Source organism: Miniopterus schreibersii (assembly GCF_964146895.1).
Source record: "Miniopterus schreibersii genome assembly, chromosome: 3".
NCBI classification, from domain to species: domain Eukaryota; kingdom Metazoa; phylum Chordata; class Mammalia; order Chiroptera; family Miniopteridae; genus Miniopterus; species Miniopterus schreibersii.
The window spans coordinates 21108939-21130211 of NC_138103.1; the positions used below are offsets into that span (position 1 = coordinate 21108939).

Genomic DNA, 21273 nt, shown 5'->3' on the forward strand with positions numbered 1-21273 from the left:
TCAGCTGCTATGTTTCTGTTGGGTGTCACCTGAACCTCAGCAAAGGGCTGAGCTGCCTTTGCCAGTGATGAAGGGACTTATGGGGCAGCAGCAGCATCCTGAGAGGCCCCACTCTTGGATTTCCCTTCTCAAGGAGGAACTGGTTGGAGAAATGAACAAATTGTGTGTTTATGCAAATATGTTTGTGCGCGCGCGTGTGTGTATGTATATGTGTGTGTGTATGCATGTTTGCATATGTGTGTACATTTTTGCTTTTATGTTCATGTTTTGTATGTAGATTTGTGTTGGAGTGTTTGTGTATGTATGTGTTAGTGTGTTCTTGTGCATGTGAGTTGGAGTGTGTATAAGGTTCACAGAGGCAGCAACCATGCCTATAGCACCCATTGGATCCCAGCCCATGCCTGGCACAAAGGCAGGGCTCAGATGTCCATGGCTGTTGTGTCTGCTGGTCCTCAGTGTTTGTGTGTGTACGTGTGGCAGTGGAGTATCCCAATCAGGAAAAATTGTTAATTGTCGGGGTTTTCTGTGGAGCTGTGAATTGCACTGGACAAGCCACACGCCCCTGAGTGGCTATAGACTTTGGGTTCCCCTGAGGGTGACTGAGCCCAGGTGGGGCTGAAGCGTTGGCATGGGCATCACCTAACCTTTCAGGGTGCCTCTGGGGCCTGAGAAGCAGCCCTCTCACAGTGGACCATCTGAGGTGCTTTATGCAGGAGGGAATTTCAGGTTTTTGGTCACCTTTGGGGATTTGGATCAAGTTCCTTTCACTTTCTTCCTGACATATGTGCAGGAAGGTGGCTCATAGAGCTGACTTCCTCCCATTATTTTTTCTGTGTTCCCAGCAGCCTGGGCCTGGGACCTAACCTGCTGCCCTGGGGTGGCCTATTGTGCTCAGCTTTAGCAGCTGGAGGCTATATCATGGGGGGCCAGGACACCCCGACTTTTCTCCCTAGTCATTGTCTTTCTGGTTTAGGAAGTGAAGCTCAGAGAAGTAGGCCATTAGACCTTAACTGATACCCTAAATCTAACAGTGGAAGCAGCATGTATGATGGGAGAGAAGCTTCATTTTGGAGTTGGGCAGACCCTGGGTTTAAATCCCACCCGGGTCCCTTTATCCCGTCAACAGACATTTATTAATCACGTGTTGTATATGGTGCTTAGTTCTGGGGCCACAACAGTGTGTGAAATAGATACAGTTTGTGCCCTGCTACAGTTATCTGTTGCAGTTAACAACAATAGTTTATTATGTCTTGTAGTCATGGGTGTTAACTGGGCTCAGCTTGGTGGATCTCACTTGGGGACTGTCCTACGGTTGCAGGGGCTTGAGTTTGGCTTCCTCCTCACATGTCTGGTGGTAAACTCGGCCCCATGGCTGGAGCCTCGGCTGGGTGTGACCGCTCCATGTTGTCTTCCCCAAGTGGCCTGGACTTTCTCACAGCATGGTAGCTGTGAGTATTCCAAGAGAGGGAGCCAGGTAGAAGCTGTGTCACCTTATATGACCCAGTCCCAGAGTCACACAGTGTCACTACTGCTCTGCTGTCTAGATTGAGGCAATCACAGAAGTCTGCCTGTGAGCAAGGTGGGGGGACACAGACCCATCTCTAGATGGGGAAGTGGCCAGATCTCATTGTGGGACCAGCACGTGGAATGGCAGGTAATGTCTGTCCATCTTTGGAAAATGCTGTCTGCTGCGTGTCCTCAGGAAGCTTCTGGTCTTGCTGGGAGATAGCTGATAAGCAGGTCAGCAGACAAATAACGATGGAACCACAATTGAGTTGAAGGCAGGGAAACAGGTCACATGACTTTTAGATTTGGGACTTTGGGTCAATTGCCCCTCCTTTCAGGACCTCAGTGGCCTCGTCTTGAAAAAGGGTTGGGGCTCCACTTGATGCTGACCTCACCCTCCTCCCTGCCCCAGGTCTGAGAAGGGGGGACACTCTTAGGTACCTTTTATGCCTATCTCCCTGACACCCTCAGAGCTGGTATTACAGCAGAGCCTGAAAAATGGGAGAGTCCAACCCTTTCCTCTCTCCTGTCCTCATGGCAGCAGTCACTGTCGCCTGTCCTTAGAGAAAGCGGTCAGCCAAGCCTGGAGCTGACCGGGGTCAGGCAGGGTCTGGGTAAGAACTGGCAGCACTTGGCTTCCCCAGGCTCTCTTCTGCTGAGTCACCCAGCCTGCCTGCCCCTTGCATGACTCAGATGTCTATTCTGGCCCTGGTCTCTTGGCAGGGCTGCTTCTGTCCTCCAGGCAGCTGAGCGTGGCTGACCAGGCTCCTGCCTGTCCCTGGCCTCTGCTCCTTTTATCTTGCTGGCCCTGAAGCTACTGCTTAGGGTTGAGGGAGGCGGTTTCCATTTGCAGAAGGGGACATCATGGTCATATGTGGTCACGAGGTAGACCCTCACTTCTCAAAGTGGGGTCCTCGGACCAGCAGCATTGGTGTCCTCAGGTGCTCACTGGAAATGCAGCGTCTCAGGCCTCCTGAGTCCTGCTGGCTAAGTCTCATTTAATAAGATCCCAGGGGCACAGTTGGATGCACTGGTGCACCCTAACTAAGAACCTCTTAGCTCATTTGGAGGAAGAGATATATTTAGCCCGGTGCATAAACTTGAAACATTCCTTCCCCAACGAATTCTACGATGAACATTTCATACCTACAGAGAAGTTAAAAGGCTGGCACAGGGACAACTCATCTACCCACCAACTAGATTCCATAATTAACTTTTTGCTAACCTTGTTTTATCACGTAGTTAGCCAGCCAGCCAGCCAACCCATTAATTTTTTTGATATCTGAAACTTCCTTTGAAATACATTAGGGTCCTTCACCCAAACACTTCACTGCTCAAATCATTAGCTAGAGTTCAGTATCTGTTTATAGTTTTGTTTCCTTAAAATAAAATTTACATACAGTGACATTGCTGAATCTTATTACCATTCAATGAGTTTTTGATAAATGAATAATCTGAGCCTCTCTCAAGATAGAGAACATTACCAGGACCCCAGAAAATTCCCTCCTTCCCCTCCATGGTTAGTCTCTACTCCTCACATCCTAGAGGCAACTGCTGAGCTTGGACTGTTTAGGAAAGCATCATAAACACCACTTGTAATTCCTTTCTCCTTTATACTCTGGTCATTCAGTAATTCAGCATTGTGCCAGGGGCTAAGCTGGGTTCTGAGTACCTAGAAATGAACAGACGTGGACTGCTGCTCTTGAGGAGAGGTGGGGGAGGGGCAGCAGGCCAATAAATCAGCAGCTACAGGATGGACAGTGGGGCTCTGAGGCAGGGAAGTGCTGGGGCTCCAGGGCCAACATTCAGGGGAGTGAATGCCTGAGTCAGAGAAAGGAGAGGCCTTGCCAATGACATTGAGAGCTGGAGGGTGGACAGGAAAGTGGTCCACAGGAAAGTGGAGGAACCAGCACATGCAAAGGTCCAGTGATGTGTTTGGAAATTGCATGAATTCTATTTGGCTGGGTAGGACAGGCCAGGGAGCTAAGCATTAAAAATCATTGGTAGAATAGTATGTCACTATAAGGCCTTAGAATTTTTACCTGATGCAAGGTTTTTCAGTGGGGGAGTGACACACCCTGGGTGGGAACGTTCAGAGGATCCTTCCAGCAGAAGACTGGAAGAGATCTCATGGCACATGGAGAGGCTGGTGGCACCTAGGAAGCTACTGTAGGAGCCCAGGCAGGTAGAGTGGAGGGTTGAGCTGGACAGTGATCCTATGTGCACTCAGGCATCAAAATCCAGGAAAAAAATGAATGAAGCCTTGGGAAAAGGGCAGTGTGCACGTGGCGTGTGTTACAGTAGAAACGGTGGTCCTGAGCAGGGAGGTGATTTGCACAGTTCTAAGCAAGAGACGCAACAAAAACCAGAAGTGTTACAAATCACTTTTATTGTTGGACATTTAAATGGTCCCAACCAGTAATAATGATAGCAGACCCATGTGCTGTCTTTACTAATTTATTGAATCCTGGAAGCAACCCAATAAGGCAGGATTATGACCCTCCCCCCGTTTTACAGTTGAGGATGCCGAGGGCCAGAGTGGTGGTGTCTTGCCTAAGTCACGAGGCTCCATCCGGGAGCCCTTTCGCTGGGTTTGAACACCTCAGCGGGCCTGGCATCACCTGGAGGGCTTGTTAAAACACAGGTCACTGGGCCCCAACACCCAGAACTTCTGAGTCAGTAGATATGGATGGGGCCCTAGTATTCGCATTTCAGCAAATGCCCTGGTACTGTGGATGCTGGTGATGGCACCACATTCGAAAACCCCTGCTCTGAGCTGTCCTGCTGTTTTACTTGTCCCTTACTCCTGGGGGGTTAGGAAATGTAAAGTGGGAGTCACCTCCAGACAAGCAAACTAAAGGCAGAGTCTAAATCAGAAAAGAGACTGTGGGGACCTGGACAAGGTCCCCAAACTGCAATGTGCGAGAGGTAATGAGTGAGTAGTTCTCAGAGAACCAGTGCCCGGGGCTCTTGTATCAAATTGGTTTAATCCACATGGTTTCTGGCCAGATCACCCGGAGCCAGATGCCGATGCCAAAGAACGCAGCTCTGTTTGCATAAATCAGACTTTCCTTCTGCCGTCAGCCAGGGCTTGTGTGAATTACTCTCATTTCTAAATGAATGGGGGACCAGTTAATAAACCTCCGTCCTGGGTCAGGAGTTGGTCCATTTTAGCCTCAGAGGCCGCAAACCCCAAGTTGGCAGCTCTGCTTTTGTGCTTAATGAATTACTACACCAGAACATTCTGCTTGGTTTTGGTTGAATGGTCTGCTGTCTGGATCCTTTTCCATTAGCCCTTTTCTTCTTCTTTTTAAAAATTATTTTATTATCAGTTCTTGGCTACTGAAGCACTCTAGTCGTCTGTTTTTGGATAGGGGCTTCCAGAAAGTGGCTCCCAAGTGGATAACAGTATTTGCTGCTGATGGGGACTGTGTGTCAGCCTGATGTGACTTCCAGTAATCTGAAAATCTGTGTTTGGATCCCTTGGAGGAAGGAGAGCTGGGGAGACGAATTTGACAAAGCTCTTGGAGTGTACAAATCAGAAACTGGAATGTTCGTGGTAATAGCCTGGCCTCATTGAATTTGCAGGGTGACTTTTCTCACAGGAGTTGGGATTTTTATCAGCCGGAGGAAGGATTAATGTTTTTCCTCTGGGCCATGATTTCTTACAGTCTCCTTTGTACACAGTTGTACAGTCCACAGGCTGCTTCATTTTTTGACCCACAGCTGGAGTTGCCCAATTGGTGTTTGTGAGGCTCCTGTGGGTATATACCTAACACTCCTGCTATTTGCACTGTGCCTCTGTGCAAATTAGAAAAAGATGACTCATCTCCCCTGGGTGGATGAATTTGAGACAGGCCCTGCTTCTTTGAAGTTGATGGTGTCCCTCCCTGGCACAGGACCTGGCGGTCTTGTTCAGTGGGCATTGGTGCATTTCCGCTGGGCGTCTTTGTGCAAGGCCTAACTTGAACAACTGTATGCTGATGCCAAGACTGAAGGAAGACTGAGTTTGGGTGCAGGAGGCCACCATTTGAGCTCTAGTTTCACCTTTAATAATCATTGTGTCCTGGAGTGTTACGAGGTCTGATGTAAGCAGGGTCAGCCAACATTTTCTGCAGAGCCAGATAGTAAATATCATAGGCTTTGCAGACCACATGGTCTCTGTCAAAACTATGAAACTCTGCTTGTGGCACGGACATTTGTAAATAAATGGGCATCAGTGTGTCCCAATACAACTTTATTTCCCAGCGGCCACCCATGGGCCGTAGTTTGCTGACCCCGATATAAAGCATCTGTTGGTATGGGGCTGGGTGTGTCACGGGCCTGTAGGAATGGAAGTCTTTGCTATTGTTTTCCCTATTTTCTCTTTTACTAACACTACTAATACCATTTCTTGAGCTTTTACTCTGTGCCAGGTACTGTTCTAAGTACTTTACATGCTTTATCTCGTTCAATCTCATCACCAGATCCCATGTCCAAGCGCCCACAGCTAGTAAGTGGCAGAGCTGGGATTCAGACCCTCTGACTACCTGGCTCTGTGTTGGCTCACACACCAGCCACCCCTGCTCCCCACCCCTTCTCTCTCTGGCACCGGGTGTTTTTCCCTTGTTTCGGCTCTCATCATTTATAGTTATATATTTATTTGCATCTTGGTTTACTTCCTGTCCATTTCCCCCCGAGTCCCAACGTTTTATGGGGTGAGGACCTCACTCTCTCCTTTCTAGCTCTGTCCCCACCCCTTAGCTGCCTCCTGGCATATAGGCAGATCCTCTCTAAATATTTGCTCAAGAAATAACCGAGTCATTGCCAGGTCTGCCCCACCCCTGCCCCCTTTTTTGCCAGCACTGCTTAGCTTTTCACAATGGCTAGGAATTGGGCTACAGTTGAAACGCCTTGGTGATTCCCTAATAACCCACCCAATTCTGGAAAAAACCCAGCCTACAGAGCAAATACCATCACCTCTTCCACGGACAATATTGCTGCCTTAGGTTGGAAGAATTCCAGCTTATTACTCAGTCCCATGGACCTCATTTGATTTGTCTCTCCCTGTAGTCCTGGAAGGTAGGCTGAGCAGTAGGACTAACCGCTCCCATTTTCTAGATGTGAAAACAGGCTTTGAGGTAAAGGGACTCGCCCAGGGTTATTCAACTAGCAAATGACAGGTCTGGGATTTGAACCCAGGTTTGTCTGGCTCTACAGTTCGAGCTTTGTCTTAGGTTGGTCTGGAGTGTAGGTCTGTGTCTAACTGCATCTGACTGACTTTATTAAAAATATACTGATGTCAAGGCCCCACCCTCAGAGATACAGATCTAGTTGGTCTGGTTTGGGACCCTGGGCACCTGGGTGATTCTGGGGCAGCCAGGGCTGGGAACCTCTCCAGGCCTCGTGGCTCTAGAGTGGAGGAGCTTGGTGGTTCTCAGCCCAGGAGTCATGTTTGAATCACTGGGGAAGCTTGTCTTGATGGAGACTTTCACATGTGTGCAAAAGTGGACAGCCTGGTAAAATGAACTGCTGTGGACTCTTTACCCTGAGTCGCCTGTGCAAAGATTTCAGTATGTATCTCTGAAAGATAAGGAATTTAAAATTTTTAATAACTTTTTAATTTGAAATAACTTGACTCACAAAAAGTTGCAAAAATAGTAGACTTCCTATGTACCCTTCACCCAGCTTGCCCCAGTGATGGTATCTGAACGATGAGGATTTTAAACAGTACAACTATTATCTCACCTAAAAACATTTATAATAATTCTTTAATATCATGAAATATTTCTCTACACCATTGTGCTTGCAACATGGCACACTCTCATACCTTATATCATTTCTTCATTTATTAGCTGGACTATTCTTATGCAAAGACACATCCCCTCATCTCTTTGTCCCTCTCTGGTGTAGGTCACTGAGGAAAGACAGGAAAATGCTTGTTTCCTGCCCCTTTTATGTTTTCAGAACGACTTGGTTCACTAGCATCTTTTCATCAGTGACACCAAGAGGTGGTGGTTCTTTTTTTCAGTGTTAGTATGAACTTGTGTATTTAAACATGTGATGGGTTTCAGTCCATTCTATTCACTGTCTATTGCAGCTCAGATTGTGCCTTTTTAGCCTAGCGGGAGCCACTCCCTATTGCTTCCTGGGCCTTGTAGCAATCTTGCTTGGCTTTAGTTTCCTTGGCGCCCGGTGTTACAAGGTGTTCTAGGCTTATCTTGTACATTTTCTGCCTAGCCACCTTGCCAAGGAGACTCTGGGAGTTAAAAACAAAGACTCAAAGATGCCCTGGTCCCATCTCAAACCAGTTTAATCAGAATTTCTGGGTGGTGGGGCCCAGGTATGGTATTTTCTAAAAGTGGGTTGGGACCCTGGGCACCTGGGTGATTCTGGGGCAGCCTAGAGGGAAGACCGCTTGGGTCAAGGGGGTCTCTCAATGATTCATCTCTGAAGAATGCTGGGTCCTTGAGCACTATCCTCAATTGAAGAGCTCATCATGGCATGGTGACCCCTTCACTAAAGCTGGTATTTCAGAATTTAGACTTGAGTGTTTCAGCATTGAAAGCCGGCCCGAGTGTGCAATCCCAGAGGCGCTGTCCCTTTCCTTGTCTGTATGTTGTTGAACTGGACCTCATCTTTGTGCCTTTGGGAAGGAGGCTCTATGAGAGCTTGCTCAGAATCTGTCCACAAGTTCCCGTTGCCCTTAGGATGAAGACCCAAATTCCTTATGTGGCCTCCAGTGTAGACTGTGCACAGCCTCCAGCATAGATTGCTCAGACCCTCTCTTGGTCCCTGGAGGAGGTTATGCTCCCATGTACCACCGGGCCTTTGCACATACCCTCCTCACTGCTGGGACCACCTTGCCTCTCCCCTTTACTTAGTTGTCCAGTACTCGCTCTTCAGACCTCAGCTTGAGCATCTTCATCAGGAACACCTTCCCTGACCTCCCTCTACTAGATCAGCCCCCATCCCCTACCAGCTCTTTTACTGTGAGCCCAGGAAGTTACCAGTGATCCCATTGACATACCTTTGGGGTATGAGCTCTATCATAGTTGTGGTTTTAATTTGTTCACGGGATCATTTATTAACATCTGTCTCTGGAGTCTGACCGGAGCTCACATCCTGTTTCTGTCACTTCTCGCTTGGGACCCTGGGCCAGTCATCTCACCCCTGTGCTCCTCAGTTTCTTGTACTATAAAATGAGGTAGATGCTTTTACCTTCCTCATTGGGTGGTCATGAGGATTGGATGAGATAATGTGTGTAAAGCACTCAGAATAGAGCTAGCTAGGAGAGAATGTTAGCAGGTGCTATTGTTACTGTTGTTGTTATCACTGCTACCACCTGGTATATCATGGGCTTCCTAAAGGGGGGTGGGTTATATCTGTTTTCGAGATTTGTGTACATGGTGCTAGGTGCATAGTAGCTGCTCAGAAATATTTGTTGAATGAACAAATGAAAGAATGCATGGAGTGAAGCGGGGATGGCAGTAATACCACACTCATTGGGTTGCTGAGGGGATATAAGAACGCACTGTACTGTTTTTGCACATAGTAGACATTCAGAAATATTTGCTGGGTGAAACTGGAGGAGCTGCCATGGGTTTATTTAAGGCCACTGGGGCTTAGGAGAGACATTCTTTCTGGGTGCAAATTAGTGGCCGCTGGTCCTTTGGGAGGAAGAATGGTCAGCCGATTGTTTCCTGCCAAGTACTGTCATAGACGAGAAGTTGAATCACTCATTTCCCTTTTCCTCCCCACCCTGTGTTTCCTTCACTAGAATCCTTGCCCAGAATCTGGAGCATCCTTCCTCTCCAGGATCACCTTCTGGTGGATCACAGGGTAAGGCCTGGCCCTCCTGCCCCGGGTGAGGGTGGGCGGGGAGTCAGTGTGAGAGGTGAGTGTGTGTGGCATAGTTGTGTCCCGACTGCGCCTGCCCTGGACATGGGTCTCAGAGACACTGACATTGTCTCCACATGCATGAACTTCGAGTTCCATGAACCGTAAAGCACTTGATCCTCTGGACGGTTTGGCCTCAAGCAGTTAGAAACTGCATGCTCTTGGCTTAGTTTTGGATTTGGGTACTTTTTTACATTAGGAATAATTACTATTACTGGCATTATTTCAAACCCCTCACCACTAGAAACATAATATATGCACCATAGGACATGTGGGTAAGAGAAACATGGGTAGATCAACAACAGAAAACACCAGAGGCAACCACAGTCAACAGTTCCCTTCTGGTCCTTTTTCCCCCCCACATTCCTCCCCTCCCCCCACATTGTCAGCATCTTACTGGGGATTTTTTTGAATCTTTTTTCCGCCCCTGATCAGCATTGTTCCTTGTCTTCATAAAGTTTTTACAAACATTGTATGTGTTCTCATAAGTGTGTTTATAGAGATAGAAAATGATACAGCAAACCTGGCAGAACATTAACAATGGGGAACGAGGTGAAGGGTAGACAGGAATTCTTTGTACAATTCATGTGATTTTTTTGGTAAGTGTGAAATTATTTCAAAATAGCAAGTGAAAATATTTGGTTTACTTTATACAATGAAAATGTTCAAACGTGTAGAAAGACTAGCCTAATAAACCTCACTAAACTCACTGCCCAGATTTAACCGTTGGTAATGCTTTGCCATCCTAGCCTTAAAATGTTTTCCTTAGTAAATTGGAGATATCCTGATGTTTCCCTCCTAAGTATTCCCTCTAAAAAATGAGGCCATTTTTTCCTGGGTGACCTAACAATTTAGCAGTAATTATTCAATGTCCGCAAATGTCCATATTCGGATTGTCCCAGTGCTCAGCTGCCTTTGGTTGCGGGGGCTGCCGTGGCGGGGAGGTGGCGGTGGTGGTGGTGGCGGGCTTGTGCAGTGAGGGCCGCTCTCCTCTTCCTCTCGACTCTCATCGCCTCCCTCCTTGTGTTCCCGCCCCAGGTTGATGGTCCAGGGCTACCGCCACCCCCTGGAGAGCACTGACCTCTGGTCCCTGAATAAGGAGGACATGTCAGAACAAGTTGTGCCCGTTTTAGTGAAGAACTGGAAGAAGGAATGTGCCAAATCCAGAAAGTAAGTGAGTCCTCTTGCCACTGGGGAAAGCCAGACACACTCTAGGACCAGCGATCACCTCCTTCTTCCACCCGAGGAGATGAAGCAGGAGAAGTACTTGCGGGGGTCTCCGTGCCGTGGGAGCAAGTTAGGGTCTGATCCCAAGTGTGGTGAGAAGGTAGAGGGGGCTCCCGTGGGGCAGAGGCACGTGGTGAGTTCTGTTCAATAACAACGCGTGGGGCTGCCCTGGGGAAGGTGGATCTCGGGAGAGACCAGAGTCTGGCCTCAGAGGCTGCCTAAGTCATTAATGTGCTGGGACCTTTGTTTTCCGCTCAGAGGGCTTTCTGAGAATTCAAGGAGATAAACATCATGTGATAAGTTACCTGTCATCTCATAAGCCATGTGAAAACCCTGGGCAGGTAATGTCATACAGGTTGTGTTTATTGATCTGTGCACGCCAGGCTGAGCGCTTCCATGCTGCCTGGGAGAACATGGCGAGAACTGGCTTGTTGGGCTCTAATGTGGGCTTCCCGTGGGGTGCTGGCTCCATTAGCACCTTTGCCTTAAGGGGGTGTCTCAGCTTGGGGGTTTGCTCCCTTGGGACACTAGCACATAGGTCACTTGCTCTGTTCCCAGAGGTCTGAGCCAGATCCAGCACCTGTAACCCCTGCGGACATGGTGGGGGTGAGAGGAGTCCTGTTCTAGGAATTTCTTGGTGTGGCCTCTTGGAATAAGGCCTCTTCAGGTAGCCAGAGACTAAGGTAGCCTGTGTGGGCTCTGGGCTGCTGGGTGTCCTGGGCCTTCTGAGGAACAGGCAGTGGCAGCCTGGCCAGATTCACCATCGCCCTCACAAACACCAACCCTTGGCAAAGTTCCTAACAAAATATAGTCTTCTCCTAATTTGCACAGTCACTGCATTCCTGAAAAAAAATTTTGAGGCATATTTAAACTTGCAAAAAAGGAAATGCGCACTGTGTATGGATTTATGTCGGAAGATGGGCTTGGATTCTAGACTTGGGTAATTTTAGGCAAGCCTTTCACCTACATGGATGCCTGCTGGAATCTTCTTCCTTTGGGACTGTTCCCTGGCTCAGTCCCTAGGACAGTCTGAGAATGTGCATTTGCCGAACAGCCCCCCTTGAGAAGCCTGTGTTTTTGAGGAAGAAAAAGCACTCGAAAAACAAAACAATATAAAAAACACACACAAAATCATAAGGAAGACCATCTTGAGTCATTTGCATTTGTAAGTGACACTTAAAATCATGCCAGGGCTATACTTTCCCAGGGGCTCATTAAGGGTTGGGGGGGGAATCACATCCATCTATGGTTCCCAAAGCCTTTGCTGTACCTTGTGAGCTCTAAGAAGGGTGGAAATGTGCCTTAAGTTTGTAAAATTCTTTCTCCATGATTATAGATCAGAGCTGCCCTTCTGTGTTATATTGGGTATTATAGGTCAAAGACCATGTTCAGAAATGTGGAATTTTATCCACAAATGTGGAATTTTAATTAAACTAAGACCATTTTAAATGTGAGCTTTTACCTTTGGGAGAAGATGAAAGGTCTTATTTAACAAATGATAGACAAAGCCATGTGTAGCTCCTCACTGCTGTTTGGTTGGTCCAGGCCCCTCCCAGTCTTCTCTCTCCACCCTGCTCTGGCTACCTCAAGGTTATTGTGCTTCTTGGAAGAGGGGCCCCACCTCTTTTCAAAATCCTTAGTTCCAGGCCTTGCTCATGCTGTTCCCTCTGCCTGGAGCCGCCTTTCCCTCCCCAACTGGGCCTGTTCCCTTATCTTGTAGGTCTTGGCTCCCATAGGCTTATGAAGATCTGTTTCTCTCAGGAGGTGCCTTGATGGTGGACTCTCCTCAGTGTTTGGCCCAGGGCACATGTTCAGTTCATTTACAGACAAGTAACCAATGGGCACCTCTGCCCACATCGAAATCCAGTTGAGTCAGCAAGTCCCTTTTTCTTCCCAGTTTCCAGCTTCCTCACCTGTTTCTGTTCCCCTGTTCTGGGCAGTTTTCTCCTGACCCAGACCAGCCCCCTTTAACTTTCCATTCCCCCCCAGCCTGACCATTCAGATACCCTGCTGGCTCCTTCCCCTCCCAGAGCGCCTTCCTCACAGGGCTCTTGTCACTGGATATTATTTTCCTGGCTAGGCCTTAGCTGATCCTTCCCACCGTCTTGACCTCCTCCTCCAAGCTCTGAGCCCTCCTCCTCTCTGCCTGCCTGAAACCTCCCTGGCCCTTTGGCACCCGTCTCCCAGCCACGGAAAACAGCCCTGGGTTAGCCAGGCCACGCAGGCCCAGGGCCCAGCTTGGGAAGTGGTGCAGAGAATGGACAGGGGAGGGCTGAGCCACTCCCTTCCTCTCTGCTCGCCGCCCCTCCTCCTTGCCAAGAAGGCATATGTGCTGAAACAAATACCAAAACCCAGCCAGAAACCCGACCTCAGGGAAAGTCAGTAAAGCAGGCAGGGAAGGACCTTACGTGGTTACGTGGACAACATGGAAAACAAATAATCCTCTGTGGCCCGTGGAATAATGTTCGTCTTCCCCAAAGATGTCCACATCCCGATCCCCAGAACCTGTGACCATGTCACCTCCCATGGCAAAGGGACTTAGCAGATGTGATTAAATGAAGGATTTTGAGATAGGGAGACTGTTGTGCAGTGCCTGGGCCAAATAATCATGTGTCCTTATAAGAGGGAAACAGGAGGTCAGAGAGAGAGAGAGAGAGAAAGAAAGAGAGAGGGGGAGAGAAAAGATGCTGTGCTGCTGGTTTTGAAGATCGAGGAAGGAGTTTCGAGCCTAGGACGGTTTCTAGAAGCTGGAGAGGCAAGGAATCAGATTCTCCCCGAGAGCCTCCAGAAGGAGCACAGCCTATGGCCCACTTTAGATTTCTGACCTGTGGAAATACGAGATGATAAGTTTGTGTTGTTTTAAGCCACTTAGTCAGTGGTAATTTGTTACAGCGGCCACAGGAAGTTGTGCAGCTTCACACACAATTTAGATTTTACTCTGGGTGCAGCGGGAAGCTGTTGATGGAGTTGGAGGAGGGGAATGATGAGTTTTTAAGATGGTCCCCTTGGCTGCTGTACAGGGAGTTGGCTGTAAGGAAAGAAGAATGGGAGGAAATGGGGAATAGTAAGGAGGTCCTGGCAGTGGTCACTTGCACGGGTTGGAGGCTGTGGAGAATGAAAGAGTGAATCGATGACTACACACATCCCAGATGTGGAGCAGACAGGACACAGGCCTGATCGGACGTGGGGAGCTTGAAGGCGGGGGTCAAGGATGAGTCCCACGTTTCTGGTTCTTTCCTGGGTTAGGGAGCACAGAGGAGAAAGACAGGGACTTGATAGCCTGGACTAGTGCCCACAGTTTGGAGTGGGGACACGACCAAGGCAGGGTGGAAGGCTATGGTCTCTAGAGGGGAGTTGCACATGGTCCAGATAGGCAGACGTGGCATAGATGTGACAAGCAGGAGTCTCCTGAAATCGAACGCTATTCAGTGAACTCATGCTGTAGAAGAACTCTGTAAGTTGTAAATGTTAGTGTTGGGTGAGGATGAGGCTTAGAGTCCATGTTTAGCCCTCTGAGGATGCTGCTTTCACTACATTTTGGTAGAGGGGATCTGGGGGGGTGTATCTGCTGCTGCATAGCCCCAAATTAGCCCCAAACCTAAGCAGCTGAAAATGACAATGTACATTCAGTATCTGGGTCAGGGATCCAGGAGTGGCCTAGCTGGGTGGCTCTGGCTCAGGGTCTCATGAAGTTGCAGTCAGCATGGTAGCCAGGGCTACTGTCCTCTGAAGGCTCAATTAGGGCTATAGGATCTGCTCCCAAGTTGCACATGGTTGGCAGGTTAGTGCTGACTGCTGGCAAGATCTCACCATGGGGCTTTTCCAGAGGGCTCATTGAGTGTCCTCACAACATGGCAGTTGGCATTGCCCAGAGTGAATGACCTAAGAGATGACAGGTGAAAGCCACAGTGTGTCCTACGACCTAATCTTGCAAGTGACGCTGTATCATTTCTGCAGAGAGGACTTCACAGGGGCATGTGTGAGGGTTCTGATTTCTCCACATCCTTGCAAACACTCATTATTTGACTTTCTGATGATAGCCATCCTCGTGGGTGTGAAGTAATATTTCACCGTGGTTTTGGTTTGCATTTCTGTGATAACTAATGGGTTTTAAATTGGGGTGTCTTTTTTTTTAGTGAGTTGGAAGAAATCCTTGTGTGCTCTAGTTACAAGTTCTTTATCAGACTTTTGATTTGCAAATTCTTTTTCCCATTCCATGGTTGTCTTTTCACTTCCTTTTTTTGGTCCTAATGAAATCTACTTCTCAAAGACTATGTGAGGATTCTTTCTTGATAGTGTCTTTTGGAGCACAATCGTATTTTATGTTGATGAAGTTCAGTTTATTTATTTTGTCTTTTGTTGCTTGTGCTTTTGGTGTTATATCTAAGAATCCACTGCCAAATCCAAGGTCATAAAGGTTGACTCCTCTGGCCCTCTGCTGTAGTCAGTGGGCTCAGTCTCTGGCAGACCCCACATGGCTCCACACTCCTTCCTTGTGTTCCAGGCAGCCGGTGAAGATCGTGTACTCCTCCAAGGATCCTGCCAAGCCCAAAGCGAGCTCCAAGGTGGATGTGAATGAGGAGGCCGAGGCTCTGATTGTCAGGTCCCCGCAGAAGGAGCGGGAGCCATCCCTGTTCAAGGTGCTCTATAAGACCTTCGGGCCCTACTTTCTCATGAGCTTCGTATTCAAGGCCCTGCACGACCTCATGATGTTTACTGGCCCAGAGATCTTGAAGTAAGACCTCTTTCTTCCCAGCTGGGCAACCCTTCACATTCTTGACCTTCCCCTTTTGATGCTCCTAACTCTCCCTAGGGTCAGGTGGTACTTCAGGGTCATGTGGCATGCTCCAGGGGGCTTACAGCCCAGTCTCTTTGATAACCTGCTTTGCTTAGTGCTTTCCATTAATAGCATCTTAATTAAGCCCACTTTGATTGCAAGAAACAAAAACCTACTATGCTCCCCTAAAGCCAAAAGGGGGAAGATAGATGATTGTCTTGGGAAGTACAGAGGGCCAGATCACATGAAAAGTGCAACCTCAGACCAGAAAGTCAGAAAGGTCACCTCTTCTCTGTGTTTACCTCTCTCCCTCCTTCCCTCCCTCTATTTCTCTCTCATTGTCTCTTTGTTTCCTCTCTCTGTGTGTCTCTTTGGGGCCAACACATTTGCTCTCTTACCCTCTCTGCTCTGTCCCCTTATGCTCTCTCTTTGGTCACCTTTGGGTGATGGTACAGTTAGTGCAAGAAGCCTAAGGCACCCTGTCATGCATGAGCGGTTTGGACAGCCTGCCCAGTCAGATCACCACCACGGGGTTGGTTTTCCATCTATAAAATTCAAACACTAATGCTCACCTCGCCTGCCTTTGGAGAAAGTCAAAACGCTGAAACTGAAGGACTTCTCCCTGCATGTGTGCATCTTGGGAACGTCATTCTGGGCTCTGTCCTTGCTCCTCTGCAGATTGCTCATCAACTTTGTGAATGACAAGGAGGCCCCGAGCTGGCATGGCTACTTCTACACTGTGCTCCTGTTCGTCAGCTCCTGCCTCCAGACCCTTATGCTGCACCAGTACTTCCACATCTGCTTCGTCAGCGGCATGAGGATCAAGTCTGCCGTCATTGGTGCCGTCTACCGGAAGGTGGGTGAGGCCAGGAGGTGGGCACATGGCCGACTTTGACATTGACTGGGTCACTTTGGGGCTACCACGGGGATTGCAAGCCTAGCTCCTGGAGCAGTAGCTCCTGGTGGCCTTAGTGACTGTGGATGGGAAGGATTGACAGTTCTGCATTAGGCCTCAGCCAAGCTGATTTCAGGGGTGAGCCTGTAGGATGTCCATGTCATCCATGGGCCGTGTCAGCCCTGGGAAGTGGAATTTCTTACGTGGTACTTGATTTGGGGAAATCCAAGTTCAAATCCTTGCTCTGCTATCCATAGTCTGTGTTTGAGCTTGTACTAACTCTCCATTTGAACTGAGCAGATGGTCCCTCTCCTGGATGACAGGGTACTTCGCAGGCATTTGTGCACAGCTTATAGGAACTGGGTTGCCCTCTTGGTCCCTTCCTTTCTTAGCCTCTGGGGCAAGGACACCCACTGGACCCATGGGTTGGGAAGAGACCGTCTAGCAGATAGTCGGGAAAAGCAGACTAGATCATTGGTTCTCAGCCCAGTCAACAAGTTAGACTCCCCTGGAGAGCTTCAAAAACTTCTGACACCCAGGCCGCACCCCAAACAAGAAAATCAGGATCTCTGAAGGTGGGACCCAGGCATCAGTATTTCTAAAAGTTCCCAGGTAATAGTATGAAACCGTATCTGAGAACCAGGGTGATTTTGTCCCTCCAGGTGATGTTTGTCCCTGTCTGGAGATATTTTTGCTTGTCATAACTGAAGGTGGGCCATCTAGTGGGGAGAGGCCAGGGATGCTGCTAAACATTTTATAATGTACAGGACAGGCCCACCAAGCATGACCCAGCCTCAAATGTCAGCAATGCCAACATTGAGAAACCCGGGTCTAGACCTTGGTCCTTCAGTGTGTCTGGGGACGAGCAGCATCAGCATCACCTGGGAGCCTGTTAGAGATGCAGAGTCTCAGGTCCTGCCTCAAATCTGCTGAATCAGAGCCTACGTGGTAACAGACTTCCTGGGTAAGGCGTGTGCACACACAAAAGTGTGCAACGCCCAGGTGTAGGCAACTTCTGAGGTCCCTTCCACATTGAAGAGCTCAAGGTGTAGAGGCAGTAAGTGCCATCGATAAGAGTGAGGGCTTCGTGATGAGATGGACGAGCTGGGGAGGCAGGTAAGTTGGCAGGGGAGGAGGAAAGAGCAGTCGCCCTTCTACTTGAGCAGTCTCCTTCCTTCATAAGGGCCTGGAGGCAGAGTACAGGGCTCTTCATCTGCCACACTCACACTCTTTCCCTCTTCTTTATCCCATAGGCCCTAGTGATCACCAATGCTGCCAGAAAATCTTCCACGGTTGGAGAGATCGTCAACCTCATGTCTGTGGACGCCCAGAGGTTCATGGACCTGACCACATACATTAACATGATCTGGTCAGCCCCTCTGCAAGTCATCCTTGCGCTCTACCTTCTGTGGCTGGTGTGTGTTTGATGTGATTCCCTGTCATGTGGGGAGGGGCCTTCGTGTGTGGGCAGTAGGGGGTGAAGGTGTGGGTATTGATGATAAGAATCTCTATAGCTCACCAGTATTTCTTTTTCTTTTTAGCTTGGAAAGGTTTATCTTTTATTTATTTATTTAATTTTATTTTATTTTTGTTTAAAATATTACAGATGTCCCTTTTTCTCCCCAGTTCCCCATCCCACCCCCAGTATTTCTTGCTGTCATTTACATTTTATTTCTGTCCCATCAGCCAAGTCCTGGGTATTTCATTTCTTTCCTCAGTTGTTGGGTGTATGTTCCCTTTGGGGGGATGGTATTTGTTTGCATTCATCTTTTCTTGAGAGCATATATAATTAACAACCCTACAACATACACACCATGTTTCTGCCACTGTATTCTCCCAAATGCTAACCTAACTCATTTATTCACTAGTCCTAAATTATGTTGGTCAAGATAATATCTCTTGGTTGCAAGGGGTAGAAATACATCAGATGGAGCCAGCAAAGGACGCTGAACTCCCCACTCCCTGAGCAAACTTAAATATACAGGTATGCTGAAAATGAACAGCTTCTAAATAACAAATAAGATAAAGAGAATAAATAGAGATGGCTGGGAAGCTAAGGAAGCCCTTCAGGAACTCTCTGAGCTGGAGTAGCGGCTGGTGCCATTGTTTACATTCCCTTCCGCTTCCCTAGGGCTGGTAGGAGCTCTGATCTGGGTTTTGGCCTATCTACAAGATCACCACAGCAGTTAACAGCTACCTTGCCCAGAGCCATTTGCCTCTGAACAAGGGAGCAAACAAGAACAACAGGGCATAACTACTGACACCTGACAGGAAGACAAGGAAGCACTCTAGTCAGACCATCAGTGCCCTAGGAGCATAGTGCCTGCTTGGATCTAGCTGGATTCCCAGAAATACCCAGCACCTGAGCCTACACAGAGGTCACTTCTACACAAGACCACTTTCTATACAACAAACGAGAGAGACATACAGAGAAGACTGGAGAGCTATGGGAGCTCTCCGGGTACTGTAGGAATTCTCCAGGGTCAGAGGGGCTAGTGAGTGACATTTTTTATGTCCCCCTCTATCTCCATAGGGTGAGTGGGGGCTTTATCCAGGTGCTCTGGCCTACCTGCCAGGTTGCTGCAGTTTGTTTCTGGACACATCACCTGAGCCCATTTCAGCCCTGAACAAAGGGAGCAAGAAGAATAGAACCAACAGGGTATTACTGCACAATGTGGCCACCCTACTTGGAACCACTCCAGCTCAGTTGGCCAGTGCTTTAGGCACCTTAGGTACCTGCTCGGCTCCCACCGGCCTGCCCAAACCACCTGGCACACAGCCTGCACAGAGATAGCTTCTTCATTAGGCCACTTTTTCAAGACTGAGAGAGAGCTCTTTTGTCTAATTTATATAAATAAACATAGAAAATCAAACAAAATGAAAAGACAGCAGAATCTCTCTCAAATGAAAGGGTAAGAAAAATCTCCAGAAAAAAAAACCCCTAAGGAAATGGAGATAAGTAATTTGCCTGATAAAAAATTCAAAGAAATAGTCATAAGGATGCTCACCAAACTTGAGAGTGGAATAGAGAAACTTAGGGAGAACAATAAGGAGAAAGTATAAGAAAGAACAAAGCAGACCCAAAGAATCTGAAATGAAAATACGTTAGAAGGAATCAACAGCAGATTAGCTAATACAGAAGAACAGATCAGTTATCTGGAAGACAGACTAGTTGAAATAACCAATCCTAACAGCAAAAAGAAAAAGAAAAAACTTTTTTTAACTGAGGATAGTCTCAGGGACCTCTGGAATGTAACATCAAGTTTACTAACATTCACATCATAGAAATTACTAGAAGGAGAGAAAGAGAGAAAGATACAGAAAACCTATTTGAAGAAATAATGGCTGAAAACTTCCCTAACCTGAGAAAGGAAACAGACGTTCAGGTCCAGGAAGCACAGAGAGTTCCATATTAGATGAACCCAAAGAGACTTACACCAACGCGTATTATAATTAAAATGGCAAAACTTAAAGAGATAATCTTGAAGGCAGCAAGAGGAAAATGAGTCACATATAAAGGAAACCATATGATGCTGTGAGCAAATTTGTAGGTCAGAAGGGAGTAGCAGAACATCTTGAAAGTGCTGAAAAAAAGGAACCTACAACCTAGAATAATTTCCCCAGCAAGGTTATCACTCAGAATTGAAGGAGAAATAGTTTCCCAGATAAGCAAAAACGAAAGGAGTTCATCATCATTAAACCAACTTTACTGAAAATGTTAAAGGGTCTTCTTTAACCAGAAAAGGAAAGGCTATAACCAGAAATAAGAATATATGAGAAAGGCCACCTTATTTATTAAAAACCAAGTATTTAATAAATACAGCGAATCAGACATTTAAAAGGCTACTGTGAGGGTCAAAAGAAAACAGTTCCAAAAAACTCAAACTACAGCACACAGGTAGGAGATATACAACACAAAAAGATCTAAAACATGATGGCAGTAACATAAAGCATGGGGGGAAGGAATAAAAACCTAGTCCTTATAAAATATATTCAAACTTAAATGTCTTAAAATAGACTCCTGTAGATAAAGGATGATATACAGCATGGGGCAAGAGTACGTTTACAGTTGTTCCTGTGGAATATAATACAATAATAAATAATAAAACAAGAATAAACTCTGTATTTTGCATACTCACAACTGTAAACCTACTTTTGCCCCACCCTGTACATAAAAACCTCATGGTAACCACAAACCAAAAATCTACAAAAGATATACGAGGAACAAAGGGAAAGGAACCCCAAAGAACAACAGTAAACCACAGGGGAAGAGATCAAGAGAAGAAAGGAATGGAGGACAGCTGTAAAACAAACTAAGAACAACGAACAAAGTGGCAATAAACATACTTATTAATAATTACTTTAAATGTAAATGGATTAAAAGCTCTAATGAAAAGACATAGGGTGACTGAATGGATTAAAAAACATAACCCATGTGTATGCAGCCTATAGGAGACTCACTTCAGATCAAAAGACACATACAGACTGAAAGCAAAGGGATGGAAGAAGATATTCCATACAAATAGAAATGAAAAGAAAGCAATATCTTTTTGGATGTGTCTCCTCGAGCAAGGACAACGAAAGAAAAAATAAATAAATGCAACTATATCAAGTTAAAATGTTTTTGCATAGTGAAGGAAATCAAAACAAAAAGCCAACTGAATGGGAGAAGATACTCACAAATGATACATCCAATAAGGGGTTAATATCCAAAATATATGAGGAAAGTTATACAACTCAGCACCAAAAGTACAATCCAACTGAAAAATGGACAAAGGAGCTGACTAGACATTTCTCCAAAGAGGACATACAAATGGCCAACAGACCTGTTAAAAGATGCTTGACATCACTAATCATCAGGGAAATGCACATTAAAACCACAATGAGATATCACCTCACACCTGCCAGAATGAAGTCCTGGTGAGGATGTGGAGAGGGAACCCTTGTGTACTGTTGGTGGGATTGTAAATAGGTGCAGCTGCCAAGAACA

The 21273-nt window shown here is 47.1% G+C and overlaps 1 protein-coding gene across 1 annotated transcript in view; it reads left to right on the plus strand.

Moving 5' to 3' along the window:
- The window catches only part of ABCC1 (ATP binding cassette subfamily C member 1 (ABCC1 blood group)), a 126327-nt gene that overhangs the window by 48268 nt on the left and 56786 nt on the right, over positions 1-21273 (plus strand). The window contains exons 6-10 of the mRNA XM_081132491.1: positions 9266-9327; positions 10423-10554; positions 15116-15346; positions 16067-16244; positions 17537-17698. Coding sequence (XP_080988617.1) covers positions 9266-9327; positions 10423-10554; positions 15116-15346; positions 16067-16244; positions 17537-17698 — 765 coding nt within the window. The remainder of the gene's footprint in view (positions 1-9265; positions 9328-10422; positions 10555-15115; positions 15347-16066; positions 16245-17536; positions 17699-21273) is intronic.